This window comes from Symphalangus syndactylus, chromosome 1, assembly GCF_028878055.3.
Source record: "Symphalangus syndactylus isolate Jambi chromosome 1, NHGRI_mSymSyn1-v2.1_pri, whole genome shotgun sequence".
Taxonomy (NCBI): Eukaryota; Metazoa; Chordata; class Mammalia; order Primates; family Hylobatidae; genus Symphalangus; species Symphalangus syndactylus.
This window is the reverse complement of record NC_072423.2, coordinates 89,379,221-89,399,664: the sequence shown is the minus strand read 5'-3', so window position 1 is coordinate 89,399,664 and position 20,444 is coordinate 89,379,221. Positions and strand designations below refer to the sequence as shown.

General features: G+C 46.4%; 1 protein-coding gene across 1 annotated transcript; it reads left to right on the top strand.

Moving 5' to 3' along the window:
• The first annotated feature begins 3,889 nt into the window (after positions 1-3,889).
• On the top strand, positions 3,890-20,051 carry PRPF19 (pre-mRNA processing factor 19). The gene is made up of 16 exons (XM_055276761.2): positions 3,890-4,244; positions 6,733-6,882; positions 7,059-7,135; positions 7,719-7,860; positions 7,944-8,017; positions 8,135-8,197; positions 9,059-9,100; positions 9,227-9,301; positions 9,655-9,730; positions 9,889-9,998; positions 11,274-11,429; positions 11,651-11,720; positions 11,955-12,040; positions 12,311-12,481; positions 12,634-12,739; positions 19,333-20,051. Exons 1-16 carry the CDS (start codon positions 4,226-4,228, stop codon positions 19,428-19,430), a joined length of 1,515 nt encoding a protein of 504 aa, XP_055132736.1. The 5' UTR covers positions 3,890-4,225; the 3' UTR covers positions 19,431-20,051.
• Positions 20,052-20,444: the final 393 nt, after the last annotated feature.

The following is a 20,444-nucleotide window of genomic DNA, read 5'->3' as shown; positions in this document are numbered from 1 at the left end:
TACAGTTCTTTGAAGTGGTTTGGAGGACAATTACAGTTTGCTGTATGGAATAAATTTAAACTGGGGACCATGAAAAGGGCTCCAGAGGAAGTGACATTTAAGGTGAGACTGAAGTTTACATTGGAGGGTTTGAGACAGGAGGGGGAAGAGGGACGGGGGAGATGACAGTGGTCCAGGCAGAAGTTCTGAAACCAGCCAGCACGGGTATGTTTGAGGAACTGAAAGACCAATGTGGCTGGAAAGAAGATAAAGCGAGACTGTGACGGTCCGCATGGGCCAAATGGTGCAAGACTTACGGGCAAGTTTCCTCAGCCAGAAACTCTCTCCCTCATTCATGGCCTCAGGAATGACCCCTGGTTGGGGCTCAGAGAATGATACCCCAAAGTGTGGTGCTTTAGTATTGTTTCTGAGCAAATAGGCTCACTGCCTGATGCACATAGAAGCCAATACTATGGTACCAGCCTTTGAGAAGAGAAAGGCTTTATTGTAGGGCCACCCAGCAAGGAGACTGGAGGCATGGCTCACATCTGTCTCCCTAATTTGGGGTCTGGGGCAAGTTTTAAGGGGTCAGAGGGTGATATGGTTTGGCTGTGCCCCCACCCAAATCTCATCTTGAATTCTCACATGTTGTGGGAGGGACCCAATGGGAGGTAATTGAATCATAGGGGCAGGTCTTTCTTGTGCTGTTCTTGTGATAGTGAATAAGTCTCACGAGGTCTGATGGTTTTAAGAAACAGGAGTTTCCCTGTGCAAGCTCTTTGTTTTTGCCTGCTGCCGTCCATGTAAGATGTGACTTGCTCCTCCTTGCCTTCTGCCATGATTGTGAGGTTTCCCCAGCCACATGGAACTGTAAGTCCAATTAAACCTCTTTTGTAAATTGTCCAGTCTCAGGTATGTCTTTATCAGCAGCGTGAAAACAGACGAATACAGAGGGCAAGGAAACGTATTAGGAATTTTGGCTTGGCAGGGTCTGATTGGAGGGTGTCAAATTTGACTACACGGGTATGTTTAGGTGGATTTTAGCCCTGGATCTTTCTGGTCAACAGACCCTTTGCTCCTGAAAGAGTTCCAGCATTTAGGTTCTGGTCATGCCTAGGTCTTCTTGGTACCACAGGGAGGAATCACTGGTTCTGGGTGTTGTTAGATGTCAAAGCATTTTCTACTGGGCATGCCCTACTGACATGACTTGGAGTTTTGGCTCTGTCATACCTACAAGACAACATGACATTCTGTTATCAAAAGAGTAGGCCCAGTTTGGATTGGTCCTGAGGTTACAGCATGCTGAACACTTTTGAATGAAAAGAAATGGGAAGGTCTTAGAAGCTGCCTTAGAACCAAGGACTTTCTAACCTTCTCTTGCCTCCTGACCCCCACCCTAAGTGCAGGGAGAAGCTCTCTCTAGAAGTTCCCTTATCTGACTGAGAAAATTTCTTTCAAAAGAAATGCAATTATCTCAAATCCCCCTCCACAGGAAACTCATCAAATAACCAGGAAAGATTAACCACTGGAGAAGAATAAAAACTAAAAGTCACCAACTCACCACTACACCTAGAGAGACTTTTAATCTATTCTTCTGAGGAGAGCTCTAACAGATTACCTGAGAGACTTTATGTGCATAATAAGACAACCTTTGTTCACAATGGAGTTCTGCCCCTCACCTTCCCACAATTTGTTGCCACCTCCTCCAGAGCTCATAAGAACTTTGTCCCAAGGCATTGTCTGCCCTTGGGGCTCATTCATTTCCCCTAAAAATTATTTGCTAGCCCTCAAAATTGCCTACGTTTCCCCCATCTCCGTCTTTCCTAGGTGCCATTTAAGTAAGCATCAGCCACCTATTCCTTCTTTGAGCCTCATATTTTGTATGACTCCTGTGCACACTCACACACTAATACACTTGTGTGCTTTTTCTCCTGTTATTCTGTCGATTGTCAGTTAATTTCAGCAAATCTTTAGAGGGCAGAGGGGAAACTTTTTTGCTTCATACCCTCATTCAGTTCTCAGCAAAAAAATCAGCTCCTCAGAGATGCACTCTCTAAGTGCCCTGCCTAAAGCAGCCGTTCCTCCAAACCCCAGCACCTCTGTCTACCTTGCTCTGATTTGTTGTATTCATAGCACTTACTACTCTGGAATTTTCTTCTTAAGTGTTGATTGTCTCTGTGCTCCCACCACCCACAGTAGAGTGTAAGCTCCAAGAGAGCAGAAACTGTGTCTTTCTTGTTGACCTTTTCTATCTCCAGTTTTTAGAATAGGGCTTGGCACATAGGAAGCACCCAATCAATATTTGTTGGATGAATGAAATGCCTGGGGAATAACATGAATAGATATTTCATTCAAAGTGGATCACTGTCTGCTCTGTGGAAAGTAGATTAGGAGGAGGAGGCCAGGCTGGAAGCAAGGAACAAGTGGGAAGTTACTTTGTTGGTGCAAGAGAGAGATGAGATGCCCTTTTGCATATTAACTCTTCATAAGAGTTCAGTGAGTTAGTTCTACCCTTGTCATCACTCCCTCTGTTTTACAGATGAGGAAACTAAGGCATAGAGAAGTTCATACTGCCAATCACCTGAGTGGTGCTAGGATTTGAGCACACAGTCTGACTTCCGAGTCCATGTTCTTGGCCACTATGCCATACTGCCTTTTGTACCTGTAACTTTTATTTTTCTCTCCAAGCTTTTGCTTACGTTGTTTCTCCTTCTGGAATGCCTTTCGTTCTCCTTCTCCTCTGAATACTGCCCACCTGTCAAAGTCCCTCTCACTCACATCCTGTTCATCCTGCCCTTTTGTCTCGATACCTTATAGTCCACACCAAATGTCTTTTGCATGATTCCTGAGACTATCTTATCTTACAGATATCCACAAAGAATTATACACTATCTGAGCTGGAAGAGAAATAGAAAATACAAAATAAATAAATTTATAGGAGGCCATTGGTTTGGACTGAGCTCTTGTGCTAGGCCTCACAGACCAAGCTAAAAAGAGTTAGTCCTGCTGAAGCTCCATGCCAATGAGCTGAAACTAAGATCTTTATGACCTTCTGAGTGTGTGTGTGTGTGTGTGTGTGTGTGTGTGTGTGTTGGGGTGGGGGGAGCTAAATTCCCAAACAGGCAAGTTTTAGGTGGCATGATAAAGAAGTCCCCTCCACTTTAACCTTTACAAGAAAAGTAATTTTGAAATTACCAAATGACCAATCCGCTTTTTGTTCTCTGTTTGTTTTCCTCAGTCCTTTTCTGTCTATAAAACCAAGTTCCCCTGTTCAGCTCATTGGAACAACCATTATATTTTATAGCATGAGGCACTGCCCAATTCTATAGAATCGCAGCTTAAGTCTCAGCTACTCCAGAGGCTGAGGCAGAAGGATCACTTGAGCCCAGGCGTTCCAGGATGCACCTGTGATAGCCATGATTGCTATGATTGCACCTGTGAATAACCACTGCGTTCCAGCCTGGGCAACATTGCCAGAGTCCGTCTCTTAAGAAAAAAAAAAATCTTTAAACTAAATTTGTTGTGATTTTGTCTTTTGACAAAGAAGAAAGGGCAGGGAAGCCAATGTGAATTGCCCCAAATCACAGAGCGAAATGGTAGTAGTCAGGACCAAAACACTTTCTTAGCTGTTTTCTTAGTTCTTCTACCCATCTGTCTCTGTATTTTCTTCACCAGACCATCCAGCAGCGTCTCTTAAAGGGTAGCCCGAGAAACAATTGACTTAGAAAAGCGTGGGGCACAGTCTGTCTACGCAGACCCGAGGAATCTGCATTTTAACAAACTCACTGGGAAATTCTCGCGCACGCCAAGGTTTCAAAGACCGGGGTCCCGTGGCACAGTGCCTCACACTTGTCAAAACAAGTGCTGTCCAATTGTTTTGGTTTTAAATTCTCACTGCTTCATGGGAAATGTAGTTTCGAGCCTCCTCTCTCCCGACGCCCCGCCAAGCCTCCGGCGCTTTACGGAACGAGCCGAGTCAATCCGGAAATAACCGAGTGTTCGTGGCGGGCCCTTTCCTGCCCGACTGCATTCTGGGAAAGGGCAATTTCCGTTAGGTGCTGAAGGCTGTGGCGCGCGGCTGACCCCACTCCCACGTGAAGCGCTGCGCTAGCATCGCTCGGCTGGCGGCTCCCAGCTCGCCGCGGAGCAGCCCCGGCAGCAGCGGGGGACCGGAAGTGGCTCGTGGAGGCTCAGAAGCTAGTCCCGGAGCCCGGCGTGTGGCGCTTCGGAGCGCGGTGACGGCGCCATGTCCCTAATCTGCTCCAGTGAGTGTTGGTTGCGGCCAGGCGCGGGTCGCAGGAGGCCAGAGAGCGGAGCGGAGCGGGAGCGTGTGCGGTCCGCTGCGGCGCCTGGGCCGGGGTGGAGGCGGGAATGGGGCGCTCCGGAGGCCGAGCGGCGGCCTGTCAGCCCCGGAGCCCTCCCCTCGGAGCGGGGTGCATTTGCGCAGTGCTCCGCAGTTTACATAGTGCCTGAGGTTTATTGTCGCAGACATTACTGAGGCCGGTCGCCTCATTCTACAGAGTGGAAACAGGTCTGGACAGAGAGAGCTGGTGCAAGGGAAACAGCCTTAATGTAGGAGTCAGGAAACCCGAGGTCTTGTCCAGGGTTCGCCTCCCATTGGCTTTGTGAATTGGCTCAAGGCTCCGGGCTCTCGGTTTCCCCATCTGCAAAATCGAGAGCCTTGCACTGGATGTTTTGCGAGGCCTCGCTCGGATAGTCGGGGCTTTTGCAATTTGCAAAGGTCACATGATGAGTTAGAGGTAGAGGCAAGGCTGGCAGCTAGGTATCTGGCTCCTAGCCTTAAACTGTATGACTAATAAAAACAGCGCACATTTATAAAGCCCTTAGTGGTAAACAACGCGCTTCCAAGTCTATGATCTCATTTTATCCTCACAAGAACTCCCTAAAGGAGAAATAAAGATCCTGGTTTTGCAGATGAGGATGCAAGGCGGAGGAAGAGCGGGGCTATCTAAGGATGCGTAGCTAGTCAGTGGCAGAGCTGGGTGACGTAGTTAGGTGACACGGAGCTTGGACCCTGAATCCATGCTTTTTCCATACCTTCCACCATCTTTCCGTTTGATATTTTATCATGACGTACAGACATTTTCCTTTCCCTTTTCGTTGTTTCATCAGATTACTCGTTTCCCCTCCCTTTTGCTGTTCACTTCCTTCTCTTCTCAGAACCTGTACGTTGTTCCAAAGAGGGGGAAGAAGGAAGGGAAATGATGGAAAAGGAATCCCTCACATTGAAGAAATTACAGCTCGCAAAGTACCTTCACATTTATTGTTTCCTTCCAATCTTGGGGAAGCTCTCTTTTACGTTCCCCAGCACCATCCTTCCTGGCATGGTTCACTCATTTGTTAGATGTTTACCGAGTGCTCCGGGGGCATCTGCATTGTACTGGAAGTGAGAGACCAGCTGTAATCCTTATCCTCAAGGGGTGCACAGTCTACGCAGGCAAGAGTGTAAATGATACCTCTATTGCGGGTTGTTGTGAAGATGAATTACTGTACTGTATGCCTAGAATTGTGCTTGGCACGTAGAAATTTGCCATGCAAATGTGCCATGTAAATATTTTAAAATATTTTTATTGTAGTGATTGCCACTTTGCTCCTTGGAATCTTCCAGGTGATAAGTGTCTGTCTGTATGCTAATCAGTTGACTGGTAGCTGGCAGACCTCAATAGCTTCAGGATGGGGACTGGTCACCTAGGAAGACTAAAGGGTATTTTAGGTTGGGATTTTCAGTCCTAACCCCCACTTACCTGGGGGAACGAGAGGGACTGAAGTTGTCACTAGTGACCAGTGATTTATTGAATCATGCCTTTGTAATTGAAGTTTTCATAAAAATACAAAAGGACAGGATTCTAAGAGCTTCTGTATAGCAGAACATGTGGGGGTTCCTGGAGGGTGGGGTACCCAGGGAAGGCATGGGAAGCTGTGTACTCCTTCTCCCATACCTCAACCTATGCACCTCTTCATCTGTATCCTTTGTAATATCCTTTATAATAAACTGGTAAACATAAGTGTTTTCCACAATTCTGTGAGACACTGTTGCAAATTAATAGAACCCAAAAAGGGGGTCATGGGAACCCTGATTTACAGCTGGTAGATCAGAAGAATAGGTCAAACAACCTGGGGCTTGCGATTGGCATCTGAAGGGGCGGGGGAGTCTGGTGGGACCAAGACCTTAACCTGTGTGATCTGACACTATCTCCAGGTACCTGGTGTCAGAATTGAATTGGAGGACACCCAGATGGTCACATCTGAGGTCACAGAAGTATTTTGTTTTGTGAGAGAATAGGAGAAACTGAGTTTGTTATTCCTATATTCTCAGACTTTATAATTTCTTTGATAATCCTTCTGGAGCTATAGACTAAGATGGATGGCAGAGATTTGAATGGCTTCATGTATATCTCCATGTCATGGAGTAAACTGTATTCATAGAGTACACAATCATTGTTCAGATATGAGGTGGCGATAATGGACTGCTGTTCTCTAGGTGCTTGGCACATAGTAGTTGTTAATAATTATTTGTTGACTATCTGATTGTCAGGAGACTAAAGGAAAAGCTAGTTCCATAGCTGGAAAGCATTCTGGGTCCTGTACAGAGCTGGCTTAGGGTCAAATGTCTTGCTTTCTGCTAGTTGAGTGTGAGGATGCCTTGTCTTGTTGGGGCTAATAGCAGGTGAGGAATCCTCTAGGCCCAAGATTGCCTTCACTCCAAGCTCACTGCCGGCCTTTTCTCTACAGTCTCTAACGAAGTGCCGGAGCACCCATGTGTGTCCCCTGTCTCTAATCATGTTTATGAGCGGCGGCTCATTGAGAAGTACATTGCAGAGAATGGCACCGACCCCATCAACAACCAGCCTCTCTCCGAGGAGCAGCTCATCGACATCAAAGGTGCCTATTGGCTGCCTTAGTCTAGGGCCATCTTAGCTCAGAGCCTGAGAGGATGGGAGGTGGTGCCAGTGCACTGGAGGAAGAGATGGTGGGCTGTTTATGGCTAAAAGGAAAAGATGTGATGGCGGGGGAGGCCCCTGGGTTATGTTCTTCATACCTGCTTTCCCTTTCGGCAGTTGCTCACCCAATCCGGCCCAAGCCTCCCTCGGCCACCAGCATCCCGGCCATTCTGAAAGCCTTGCAGGATGAGTGGGTGAGTTCCTGCAAGAGAATCAGCATCTTCCCCACTTGAAGAGAATGCATTGCTGGGTTAGGACTTGGGGGTGGGAAGGATGGAGCATTATTTAGAGGGTAAACTTGGTGACATCAGGGATTTGTTTTATTCTTCGTTGTATCCCCAGCATTGAGAGCAGCACCTGCTACATAGTAGGTGCTCTAGAATTATGAATTGAATGATTGAATACATCCTGCAGGACTGTCTGGCACAGTGCCTGTGCCTGACACAACGAGGGCGATCAATAAATAGCAGCAGCAGCAGTGTTGTTATTCTCTTTTAGAGAGGTGACGGCATGACAGCTGGGATTTGCCAGTAAATTAGGGAAGGTGGGGATGGGAAAGAGCTGGCTCCCCCTCCTGTCTGTGTGCCCAGTGGTTGGCTTGGGGTAGGAGCTCAAGAGTGTCTGCTGGCACATTCATATTTGCTCGGATATTGTTTGGGTCACTGATACTGGTCTAGGCTCTGGGATAGGAGGCAGCATCCCCTTCCCAAGGGCTGACTCCACTGGGTACTCCCTGCGCCCCCCACTTCACCTTACAATGATATTTGCCTCTCCCAGGATGCAGTCATGCTGCACAGCTTCACTCTGCGCCAGCAGCTGCAAACAACCCGCCAAGAGCTGTCACACGCTCTGTACCAGCACGATGCCGCCTGCCGTGTCATTGCCCGTCTCACCAAGGAAGTCACTGCTGCCCGAGAAGGTGCAGCCTCTCCCCTGCCATCCCTCACCCTGGGCTGGTTCTGCTTTGTAATATCCCATTTCTAACATCGCCTTTTCTCTCAGCTCTGGCTACCCTGAAACCACAGGCTGGCCTCATTGTGCCCCAGGCTGTGCCAAGTTCCCAACCAAGTGTTGTGGTAAGTGTCCCCCTTCCCTTACCAGCAGCCCATTTGTGTACAGTGGCCCACAGAACTGTTCTTATGCAGGTGTCTTTGGTGCTCTGTGCCCCTCACCCTCACCTTTCTTCTCTTCAGGGTGCAGGTGAGCCAATGGATTTGGGTGAGCTGGTGGGAATGACCCCAGAGATTATTCAGAAGGTAAGTCCTGCTCTCACCTGGTGGGAGTGCTGATGGGCCCTTACTTTTCACCATCTGTCTGGAGTCCATTGTGACTAAAATCGCTGTGCTTTTGGGAGTTGAGTGGTGCAGAGCATGGACCCTGGGACCAGATTGCCTGGGTTTGTATTTTGATGCCACTACTTGTAAGCTTTATGACCTTGGCTTACTTAGCCAACCCTTCCGTGTCTCATTTCCCTAGCTTCTAAACTGAGAATATAATCATATCCACTGTATAGGCAGGCTGTGGGAATTTAAAAGATTTCATTACTGATAAGTGCACCTTTTAGCTCTTATTGTTACTGGGATTCTTTGCAGATAGTAAACTACTTTTATATGTTTTCTTGCTTTTTTTCTATGAGGGCAATAAGACAGGAATTATAATCCTTATTTTACAGATGAAAGACACATCTGAGAGGCAGAACTGGGCTCCTGATTGCAAGTTCAATGGGATTCTCATTTGCAGGGCTTCTTAGTGTCTTTCCGAGCAGTTCAAATTGTCAGCATATGTCTGAGCCCCTGGCTTAGTGGTGTGTAGATCTATGGGAGCTCTACAGTCCTGGCTTCTATTCTTGCTCTGCTGTTTATCACCTCTGCGACCTTGGGCAATTGACTTCACTTCTCTGAGGCTCAGTTTCCTCAGCTGTAAAATAAGGTCGTCAACACCCCTCTCATAAAGCTGGGATGGAAGTAAGAAGAGAGAATGCCTTTAAGCCTGTAATGTAGAAGTTGGCAGATAGCAAGTTCTTGGTGCTGCTTTTGAAAGCACAGGTGTGACCAGCATCTAATGCACTTTTCTCCCTGCAAGATAATTTGTCTCACATTGAGCCTGTTCTTCCCCAGCTTCAAGACAAAGCCACTGTGCTAACCACGGAGCGCAAGAAGGTGAGTTCTCTTCTGAAGCCAGGAGAAAGCTGGCCTGGTGGGAGGCGGTTGACCCCTTAGGAGAGAGAGGGCGGCTGAATCTTGGATTCATTGCTGCTCTTCTTTGGGGGCTTTTCATTTTCTCAGAGAGGGAAGACTGTGCCTGAGGAGCTGGTGAAGCCAGAAGAGCTCAGCAAATACCGGCAGGTGGCATCCCACGTGGTGAGCATCTGGGTCTCCACTGTCTTGGAGATAGCCCTCCCGTTTTGTTTCTGGGGTGGGCGGGCCAGCATGGGGAGTGCTGAGTGCAGAGCTGTCCCAGGCTCCTGGCGCTGTTTCTCGCCTGGGCTGCTGAGTTGTCAGGGCTCCTCTTCCTGCCCAGCTGTGGGTTTCCCAGTGATGCAGTGAGGGAGTTACCGTACCAGGCAGATAGCCAAGAGGTATGGATAAGGAATAGAAGTAACTCTTGCTCCCCTGAGAACATGGGTGACTGGGGATGGCAGTAGGGGAGGTCTGTGGCTTTGTGGCCTGCTGTGATTTGGCTGTGACAGGGTTTGGTGTGTCTCTTTGCAAAGGGGTTGCACAGTGCCAGCATTCCTGGGATCCTGGCCCTGGACCTCTGCCCGTCCGACACCAACAAGATCCTCACTGGTGAGAGTCTGGGCCTAGCCTGGCAGGCCAAAGTGGGGAGGGGCAGCAGGGAAGGTGCATGCTCCTTGTCCTCTTCATGGGCATGGGGACAAAAGCATTTCCTTGAGCAAAAGGGCCTGGGTGGGCCTGGCTCATTGGTCTTTTTGGGTCTTCTCCAGGTGGGGCGGATAAAAATGTCGTTGTGTTTGACAAAAGTTCTGAACAAATCCTGGCTACCCTCAAAGGCCATACCAAGAAGGTCACCAGCGTGGTGTTTCACCCTTCCCAGGTAAGGGGTTCTCCTCGCCACCCTTGGTTCTTCTTTCCTTGGCTGTTGTTTGTCCCTCACCCCACTGCTGTCTCTGTGAAGTGGGGCTGGGAAAGAGCTCTGACTCTGATTCCTGAGTGGGCACTTGGAGGGGCTCACTCTGGAGTTGTGGAGATTGCCCTTCACTCTGTGTGAGACCTTCTAAAGCAGTGGTCTTCCAGCCAGGGAGAGAAAGGAAATGTGTAGTTTGACAAGCATATTCATTGAAATATTTCATATTAGGGAAAGAAAAAATCTTACAGTGTTCCTAATATAAACTACAGAAAACAAAGCTCAACACAATCTCAACTCACACTTACGAGGAAGACAGATATATCTGCTTTCCCATGATCCTCCAAGATGGGTAAAAATCATGTTGACTGTTGAAAGTGGTGTAGGTTGTAAACAGAACCTCTGGTTTACAGGGTAAAGGTAACTCATGGGACCAGATTAATGATATTATGGGATTCGAATTTTAAGCCTAAGACAGTTTAGGTTTGGGGCTGCAGGACAGTGGTTGGTTTAGTGCTTCCCAGTCAAGATTTCCCTTGGACCTTAGGGAAATGAGAAATATAAGAATAACATGGTGAATTTTTCATGACTAAATTGGTTCAAATCGAGAGCACTGTTTTCTTGCTTATGGGTATTAACAGTTAGGTCTCATGAAATTGTATTGATAAAAAAGATGGTAGTTATTTTTACCTTATGGCTTTTAATATCCTAACTAAAGAAAAAATTGGTGAGTGACACGAAATTCTCTCCCTGCCCCAAATCTGTTGGAAAATTAACTTACCCTGGAAATCCATAAAAGTGGAATGCACTGAAATACAGCCATGCAGCCCCTTCCAGTCCCAATACTGCTCAGACCTGTGCCATACAGTACAGTAGCAATTAGCTGCATGTGGCTATTTAAATTTCAATGAAATAGAATAAAAAATTCAGTGTCTCGATTGTACTAGCTACATTTTTCCTTTGGTCCTGGAAATGGGAAAATTGCTGTCTGTTGCAGTTAGCCTTTTTACCACTAGATGGCGAGGACGCCTCCACAAGCCCTGATGCTGTATGAGTTAGCACTTTAATAGTGTTTACCATTGGCTGTCTTGGGCACCATTGGGTGGGTAGGTGGTTCCAGGGAGGGCAGGGCTGAAAGGAGAAGCAATTGTTGGCAGTTGTGGGCATCCCCAGCCCCGTTTTATGATTGTTTTGGTCTGTATCTCTTTTTCTGACTCTGATATTCTGTCTTTGTTTTCCTTGTAGGACCTGGTGTTTTCTGCTTCCCCCGATGCCACTATCAGGATTTGGTCGGTCCCCAATGCCTCTTGTGTACAGGTGGTTCGGGCCCATGAGAGTGCTGTGACAGGCCTCAGCCTTCACGCCACTGGTGACTATCTCCTGAGCTCCTCCGATGATCAGGTGCGGTCCTAGCCAGTGCCCTGGAGAGGCCTGCTGGTCCCCAAGCTTGAACATCCTGGGTGGCAGGAACATCTTCCCACCCCAGCTGGTTCCCCAGAACCTCAAAGGAGAATGTTTGCCAGGGTTTGCCAAACCAGGGGATCTGTCTTGCTGAAGGGCCACCAGAGCCTGGGACCCACTTTCTCACTGACTCCATTGTCTCTCTTTTTTTTTTTCCCCAGTACTGGGCTTTCTCTGACATCCAGACAGGGCGTGTGCTCACCAAGGTGACAGATGAGACCTCCGGCTGCTGTAAGTTGCCTCGTAGGCACTCAGCTTTTGTGTTTGCTGTTTATTAATTTATTTTTACATTTTATTTAGTCATTCGTTTATTTGTTCTAAAGATACATTTACCATGAGCACCTGCCTAGTGCGGGCTTTGTGCTGGGTGCACTGAGGAATGTGAAGAACAAGGAACCTACCTTTGCTGCTATTAGTCTCTCCCTGGTGGGCTCTGACCACAGATCCATCTTCCCTCTTCCACAGCTCTCACCTGTGCACAGTTCCACCCTGACGGACTCATCTTTGGAACAGGAACCATGGACTCTCAGATCAAGATCTGGGACTTGAAGGTAGGACATGGTAGGCCTGCATCTGAGGCCCAGGGACAGAGGGAGTGTTTGTGACAATGCAGTGCTGGTGAGGTGCTTGTGGCACCTGGCCCTGAAGGTGGAGAGACACTGGCTATGCGTATGTGATATGATGGTGTGGTCTAGGGGGTCCCGCTGGCTGTCCTTCCTGGAAGGACAGTGAGGGACATCTCAGGTAGGAGTTTGGTGAGCCCCATTTTCTTCCTCTCATGATCTATGGGTGACGTATTTTACTACCCACCGCCACTGTAGGAACGTACTAATGTGGCCAACTTCCCTGGCCACTCGGGCCCCATCACTAGCATCGCCTTCTCTGAGAATGGTTACTACCTGGCTACAGCGGCTGATGACTCCTCTGTCAAGCTCTGGGATCTGCGCAAGCTTAAGAACTTTAAGACATTGCAGCTGGATAACAACTTTGAGGTGTGCCCTTCCCCCCATCCCGCCCAGCTTTCCATTGTGTCTCCTTGTTTGTCAATTATTTATTGAATTAATCTAATTGCTTCTGCTTATCCACAATTGCCCCATAGTTTCTGTTCCCCTTGTGTGACCTTCTCTCTTTCTGTTTCTGGCAGGTAAAGTCACTGATCTTCGACCAGAGTGGTACCTACCTGGCCCTTGGGGGCACGGATGTCCAGATCTACATCTGCAAACAATGGACAGAGATTCTTCACTTTACAGGTAGAGGCTGGTCCTGGGCTCCTGGGGTCTCTCTAGGTGCCCAGGCCTGGAGGGAAGCCTCACTGGGTTAGGAATTTCTAGGGCTTGCATGAATTTACCTAAGCAGCTTTTGGTTACCACCTGAGGCAGAGCTTTATGACTAAGGAAACAACGAGTCAGACGGCATGGCAGTACATGCTAGTGCTCGCTCTGCCACTTCCATGCCTGTGGCATTGGGCAGGTTACTGAAGGGAGAGAAAACTCCCTCTGAACGTTTGATAACTGAATCTAAAATAAGTGAACATTAGACAGTGACAGGAGGAGAGCCATTTTAATTACTTGCATATGCATGGGAGGCCCACATTATATTACACCTGCAGAAGGGTCAGATGATTGAAGCTTATACAGTCTATATGTCACTTAATAATGGGGATATGTTCGGAGAAATGTTAGGTGATTTCGTCATGTGCGACCATTGTAGAGTGAACTTACACAGATCTAAACGGTGTAGCCTACTACACACCAAGGCTATTGCTATAACCTTAGTATAGTCTATTATTGCTCCTAGGCTACAAACTGGTACAGCATATTAAATGTAGTGAATACAGTTATAGCACAATGGTAAGTATTTGTGTATCTAAACAAGTCTAAACATAGAGAAGGTTCAGTAAAAATAAGGTATAAGAGATTTTTTTAAAATGGTACACTGGTATAGTGCTTGCCATGAATGGAGCTTGCAGGACTGGAAGTTGCTTTCAGTGAGTGAGTTGTGAGTGAATGTGAAGGCCTGGGACATTACTGTATGCTGCTATAGACTTTATAAACACAGTACACTTAGGCTTTACTAAATTCATAAAAAACTTTTTCTTCAGTAATAAGCCTTAACTGACTTTTACTTTATAAACTTAAAAATGGATTCTTTTATAATAACATTTAACATAAAACAAAAACACATTGTACAGCTGTACAAAAATATTGTCTCTCTTTACATCCTTGTTCTATAAGCTTTTTCTGTTTTCTAATTTTTTTGATTTTGATTTTTTACTTTTTAAACTTTTCGTGTTAAAAACTAAGACACAAGCACACATTACCCTAGGCCTACACAGGATCATTATCACCAACTGTATTAGTCCGTTCTCACACTGCTGTGAAGAACTGCCTGGGTAATTTATAAGGGAAAGAGGTTTAATTGACTCACAGTGACCGGGGAGGCCTCAGGAAACTTATAGTTATAGCAGAAGGGAAAGCAAACATGTCTTTCTTCACATGGCAACAGGAGAGACGAATGCTGAGCAAAGGGGCTAAAGCCCCTCATAAAACCATCAGATCTCGTGAGAACTCACTATCATGAGAACAGCATGGGGGTAACCACCCCCATGATTCAGTTACTTTCCACTGGCTCCCTCCCACAGCACGTAGGGATTATGGGCACTACAATTCAAGATGAGATTTGGGTAGGGGCACGAAGCCTAACCATAGCACCAACATCACTGTCTTCTACCTCCACATCTTTTCCCACCGGAAGGTCTTAAGGGGCACCAACATGCATAAACCTCTCATCTCCTATGATGATAATGCCTTCTTCTCGGATACCTCCTGAAAGGGCCTGCTTGGTGCTGTTTTACAGTTAACTTTTTTTTATAAGTGGAAAGAGTATACTTAATACCAAAAACAGCATAGCATAGGCATACCTTGTCATTGCACTCAGCTTTATTGTATTTTATGGATACTTTGCTTTTTATAAATTGAAGGTTTTTGGCAACCTTGCCCCAAGCAAGTCTGTCAGTGCCATTTTTCCAACAACGTGTTCACTTTGTGTCTGTGTGTCAAATTTTGGTAATTCTCACAGTATTTCAAACTTCTTCATGATTTATTGTGTCCATTAGTGATCTTTGATGTTGCTATTGTAATTGTTGCGGTGGGGGGGGCACCATGAAATGTGCCCATATAAGATACTGAATTTATTCGATAAATGAAATGGTGTGTGTGTTCTGACCACTCCACCCACCAGCTGTTCCTCATCTCTCTCCCTCTCAGACCTCCCTATTTCCTTAGACACAACAATATTGAAACTAGGCCATTTAATAACCGTATTATGGCCTCTCCGTGTCCAAGTGAAAGAAAGTGTCCCATGTCTCTTACTTAAAATCCAAAGCTAGAATTGATTGAGCTTAGTGAGGAAGGCATGTAAAAAGCCAAATAGGCCAAAAGCCAGGCCTCTTAACACCAAATATTAGTCAAGTTATGAAAGCAAAGGAAAATTCTTGAAGCAAATTAGAAGTGCTACTCCAGTGAATGAATAAGAAAGCAGAACATCCTTATTGCTGATATGGAGAAAGTTTCAGTGGTCTGGTTAGAAGATCAAACCAGCCACAACATTCTTTTAAGCCAAACTGTAATCCAGACCAAGATCCTAACTCTTGAATTCTATGAAGGCTGAGACAGGTGAGGAAGCTACAAAAGAAAAGTTTGAAGTTAGCAGAGGTTGGTTCATGAGGTTTAAGGAAAGAAGCTGTCTCCATAACAGAAAAGTACAAGGTGAAGCAGCAGATGCTGATGTAGAAGCTGCAGCAAGTTATCCGGAAGACCTAGCTCACATCATTGACAGTGGCCGCACTCAACAGATTTTCAATGTAGACGAAATAGCCTTCTATTGGAAGGAAGTGACATCTAGAACTTGCACAGCTAGAGAGAAGTCAATGCCTGGTTTCCAAGCTGCAAAGATCAGAGTGATTCCCTTGTTAGGGGCTAATGCAGCTGGTGATTTTACGTTGAAGCCAAAGCTCATTTAGCATTCTGAAAATTGTAGGGCCCTTAAGAATGTAGGGCTAAATCTACTCTGTCTGTGCTCTATAAATAGAACAACAAAGTCTGGATGACAACACATCTGTTTACAGCATGGTTTACTGAATATTTTTTAAGCCCCCCATTAAGAGGTACTGTTCAGAAAAATAGATTCCTTTCAAAATATTACAGTGCACCTCATTACCCTGAAGCTCAGATGGAGATGTTTCATGCCTGCTGGTATCCGATCTTCGGCTTACGCATCAAGGAGTAATTTTGACTTCGAAGTCTTATTACTTAAGAAATACATTTTATAAAGCTATAGCTGCCATGAATAGTGATTCCTTTGATGGATCTGGACAAAGTAAATTGAAAACCTGGAAAGGATTCACCATTCTACATGCCCTTAAGAACATTTGTGATTCATGGGAGGAGGTTAAACTATGAACATAAAGAGGAGTTTGGAAGAAATTGATTCCAACCCTTCAACCCTCATGGATGACTTTGAGGGATTGAGGACTTCAGTGGAGGGAGTAACTGCAGATGTGAAGGAAGTGGTAAGAGAATTAGAATCCGAAGGGGAGTCTAAAGATGTGACTGAATTGCTGCAATCTCATGTTAAAGCTTTAATGGATGAGGAGCTGTTAGGGATGACCAAAGAAAGTGGTTTCTTGATGGAATCTACCACTGGTGAAGATGCCGTGAACATTGTTGAAATGATAATGAAGGATTTAGAATATTACATAAACTTAATTGATAAAGCAGGTGCAGAATTTGAGAGGATTGATTCCAGTTCAGAAAGTTCTACTGTGGGTAAAATGCTATCAAACAGCGTCCATCACAGATACATCTTTTGTCAAAGGAAGAATCAAATGATGTGGCAAACTTCTTTGTTGTCTTACTTTAAGAAATTGCCACAGCCACTTCAGCCTTCAGCAAACACCAGCCTTGTCAGTTAGCAGCCATCAGCATCAAGGCAAGACCTTGCTGGTGGGTCTTGGAAAAAGATTACAACTCACTGAAGTGTCTGATGGTTGTTAGCATGTTTTAGCAATAAAGTATTTTTGATTAAGGTATGTACATTGTTTACCATACATAATGTTATTACACACTTAATAGACTACAGTATAGTGTAAACGTAACGTTTTTTTTTTTTTTGAGATGGAGTCTAGCTCTGTCGCCTAGGCTGGAGTGCAGTGGCACAATCTCGGCTCAATGCAACCTCCACCTCCCGGGTTCTAGCACAGATGGGCACCATCACACCCGGCTAATTTTTGTATTTTTAGTAGAGATAGGGTTTCCTCATGTTGGCCAGGCTGGTCCTGAATTCCTGAACTCAAGCGATCCACCCGCCTCGGCCTCCCAAAGTGCTGGGATTATAGGCATGAGCCACCATGCCTGGCCAACATAACTTTTATATGTACTGAGAAAGCAAAAAAATGGGTGTGTCTTGCCTTATTGCAATATTTGCTTTATTGGTGGCCTGGAGCTGAACCAGCGATGTCCCTGGGATATGTCTGTACATAAACTAGTAACGTACTGTACCTAATTGTGTTATACTTTTTTTTTTTTTTGAGATGGAGTCTTGCTCTGTCACCCAGGCTGGAGTGCAATGGCGTGGTCTTGGCTCACTGTAACCTCTGCCTCCCGGGTTCAAGTGATTCTCCTGCCTCAGCCTCCCGAGTAGCTGGGACTTCAGGCGTGTGCCACCACATCTGGCTAATTTTTTTTTTTTTTTGTACTTGTATTTGTAGTAGAGACGAGGTTTCACTGTGATGGCCAGGCTGGTCTCAAACTCCTGACCTCGTGATCTGCCCACCTCGGCCTCCCAAAGTGCTGGGATTACAGGCGTGAGCCACCATGCTCAGCTATGTTATACTTTTATACAACTGGCAGTGTAGTAGATTTGTTTATACCTGTATCCCCACAAACATGTGAATAATGCATTGCACTGTGACATGATGATGGTTATGACATCATTTGGTGATAGGAATTTTTCAGCTCCACTGTAATCTTATGGGACCAGTGTTTATGTGGTCCATCGCTGACGTGTCATTATGTGACACATGACTCTATGGCATCCTGAGCTACAGAAGGGAGTAGGGGGCCTAAGGCTTCTAGGGGGTGGTGGTGACACAAGTTATGTGGGGGATGGGGAGGAAGTGCACTACAGAGTCTCTCAGGTAATGAAAGTTGTCTCAGAGCAGGCCTTAGATAAATAATGCATGACAGTCTGTGACAAAGACTGGCATCTAGTCTTCTGTCTTGTGAGAACAGTTCATTTTCCCTGGTTGAGAGTCCCAGGAAGGGGATTCATGATGTTCCTTTCAGATGATCTGCCCTTAGTCAGGCAAGAGACAGGAGGGCAGGACATGGTCAGAGAGACCTTGGTTCAAAGCCCTCAGCATGCCAAACCACCATACTTTGGGGTATTGTTTTCTGAGATCCAACATTACTTAACCTCTCTGGAGCCTCAGAAAAGTGGGAATGATAACTATAGACTCAGTGGGGTTGTTGAGGTTTAGATGAAAATACATACAGGTGCTCCTTGATATGATGGAGCCACATCCTCATAAATCCATCATAAGCTGAAAATATTGCAAGTTGAACCACGGTAAATCGGGGACCATCTGTGAATACATAGGTCAGAATGGTGTCTGGCACATAGTCAGGATTTGTAGTTGTTCTTACTCAGCATTGGGTCTTAGTCTTTTGTGGGATAGAGCAGTGAATAAGACAGACCCGATTTGGGCACTGATGTGATTTATAGTCCGGTTAGTAAGGCAAATGTAGATTAATTTCACACGTACACATTTAATTGCAATTATAAGTGCTAGAGAAGAAAAGTATGAGATGCTGAGAGAATGGGTAATAGGGTTTCTAACCTAACAGTTAGGTGGCCCTGGGGGTACGTGACTTTCCCTTTCAGATCTTTAGCTCCTTCATCTAGAAAATGGGAATACTGGCACAGCTTTGTAGGGTGTGACAGCTGGTGTTGTGGAGGTGGCATGCTAATATGCTGGTAACAGGGTGCCTGATGCTCACTTAAGATGCTGCGTGAATGGGAGCTACTGCTGTGTGTGTTGATGAAATTCTCGTCCTCGTTAGCAGGTTGGGAGCAGGATACAAGATATTTCTTCTTGCCCCGTATTCTCCTGAGCCCTGCTCAGTGTGTTTGTGTAACAAAGGTGTCCATCCTAACAATATGGCTCACCGGTTTTCACCCTGTACTGTACCTGGTGTTTTGATTTGGAGCCGAGTTAGGTAGCTGAAAATACAGCGTGAGCTTTTTAATGGGGAGTTGGTTGACTCCAGGTGTGATCCTAAATCTAGAAGGAATTTGGCCAGATGTTCATGAATTTCCAGAGTCCCATGAGGAATGTTGCCCAGCCTCATCTGCCTCTTATCTGGTCCTGCTCTGTGTTAGGGGCCTGAGTGCCCTGGGGTTGGAACCCTATGAGCTGGAACATGCCGATTGACTGTTCCACTTAATGAGCAAGGAGTGAGCACTAGGCATAAACAAGCTGAGCTCTGAGGTTTTCAACTAAACCTAGCCGAATTGCAGTTGCCCAGAAAGCTCAGGTGAGAAGGGGGGCTGGCATTGCTTTATTCATTCATCCCACCAGTGAAAAATGCCAGGCACTGAGGGAGGCACTGGGGGTAGTGTGCAGGTCAGCCTAGGGAAAACAAACAGGAGCCTGCGGTATGATAAATACTAATTAGAGAAGGCCTGGTTGTTTGGGAATATGTTATTAGGGATCAGTGTTCAGACTAAAGGAGGATAAAGGAGGAAAAGCCTTCTCACAGTTGCCTCTTATCTTTCTCCTCAGAGCATAGCGGCCTGACCACAGGGGTGGCCTTTGGGCATCACGCCAAGTTCATCGCTTCAACAGGCATGGACAGAAGCCTCAAGTTCTACAGCCTGTAGGCCCTGGCCCTTCTGATGGAAGCTGGGCCTCATCTCAGTAGAGGGGTAGAATTAGGGTTTGGGGGGTGGGGGGAATCTATGGGGGGAGGGGGCTCTGTGGGGTGGGACATTCACATCATTTCACTCTGGTCTGAGTGGTGGCCTGAGAACCATGGTGGCATGGACCACCCTCATCCATGCACCTCCAGGCCCCATGGGAACGGATGTGGAAGGAAGAACTGTCACCCTCTAAAGGCCCAGGGTTGGGGCCCAGGGTCTCTCCCTTCCTGTCGTTCAATGGACGTGGTGGTGGCTGTTCCACACCCATTTTGTTGCAGTTCCTGTGAGACAGGAGAGGCTGAGCCAAGGGAACTGTGAAGGGGATGGGCAGGAGGGCTTGTGCAGGGTTTTGTAAGCAGTGATCTAGTTTCATTAAAAAAAGAAAACAATAAACATAACCACCTCCCCGTGTCTGTCTGCACCAGGCGCACCCGGGGCTGGGAAGGTCCAGGGGAGGGAGCACACACTGGGACACTGGCTTCCGGGAAGCCCATCTTCCTTTCCTTTCACAGCTCTTGCCCTTTTTTTTGTTTGTTTTCTTTTAATTGCACAGCAGAAATAAAAATAAATCTGCAGATGAAATCTGCCATGTCCCTGCGGTTTTTGACCTTGTGTTTCAAGGCCTCAAGTCACTAGTCCTGCCACCTGCCTTGTGGACTTGGTTTCCTACACAAGCCTGGAAGGGAGGGAGACCTGCAAGGAAGATTAGCTGGATCTTGCTGGTGGGGAGGTCTGAGCATCTCCATCAGGGTTCTTTAGTTGTAGGTGCTAGAAAGCCTGTCCTCAGCTGGTGTAAGTCAAAAAGGAGACTTTTTTATTGACTGTGGCGATTGAAAAGCTGAGGTAGGACTGGTTTCGGGACAAAGATCTGATAATGAATGTGCCTTATAGGGAATTCCTGTAGGGTCACGTGACTGCTTTAGATTGCAGGTCAGGAAAGGCCTCTGAAGTGATGGTGAAGCTGAAGCTGGAATG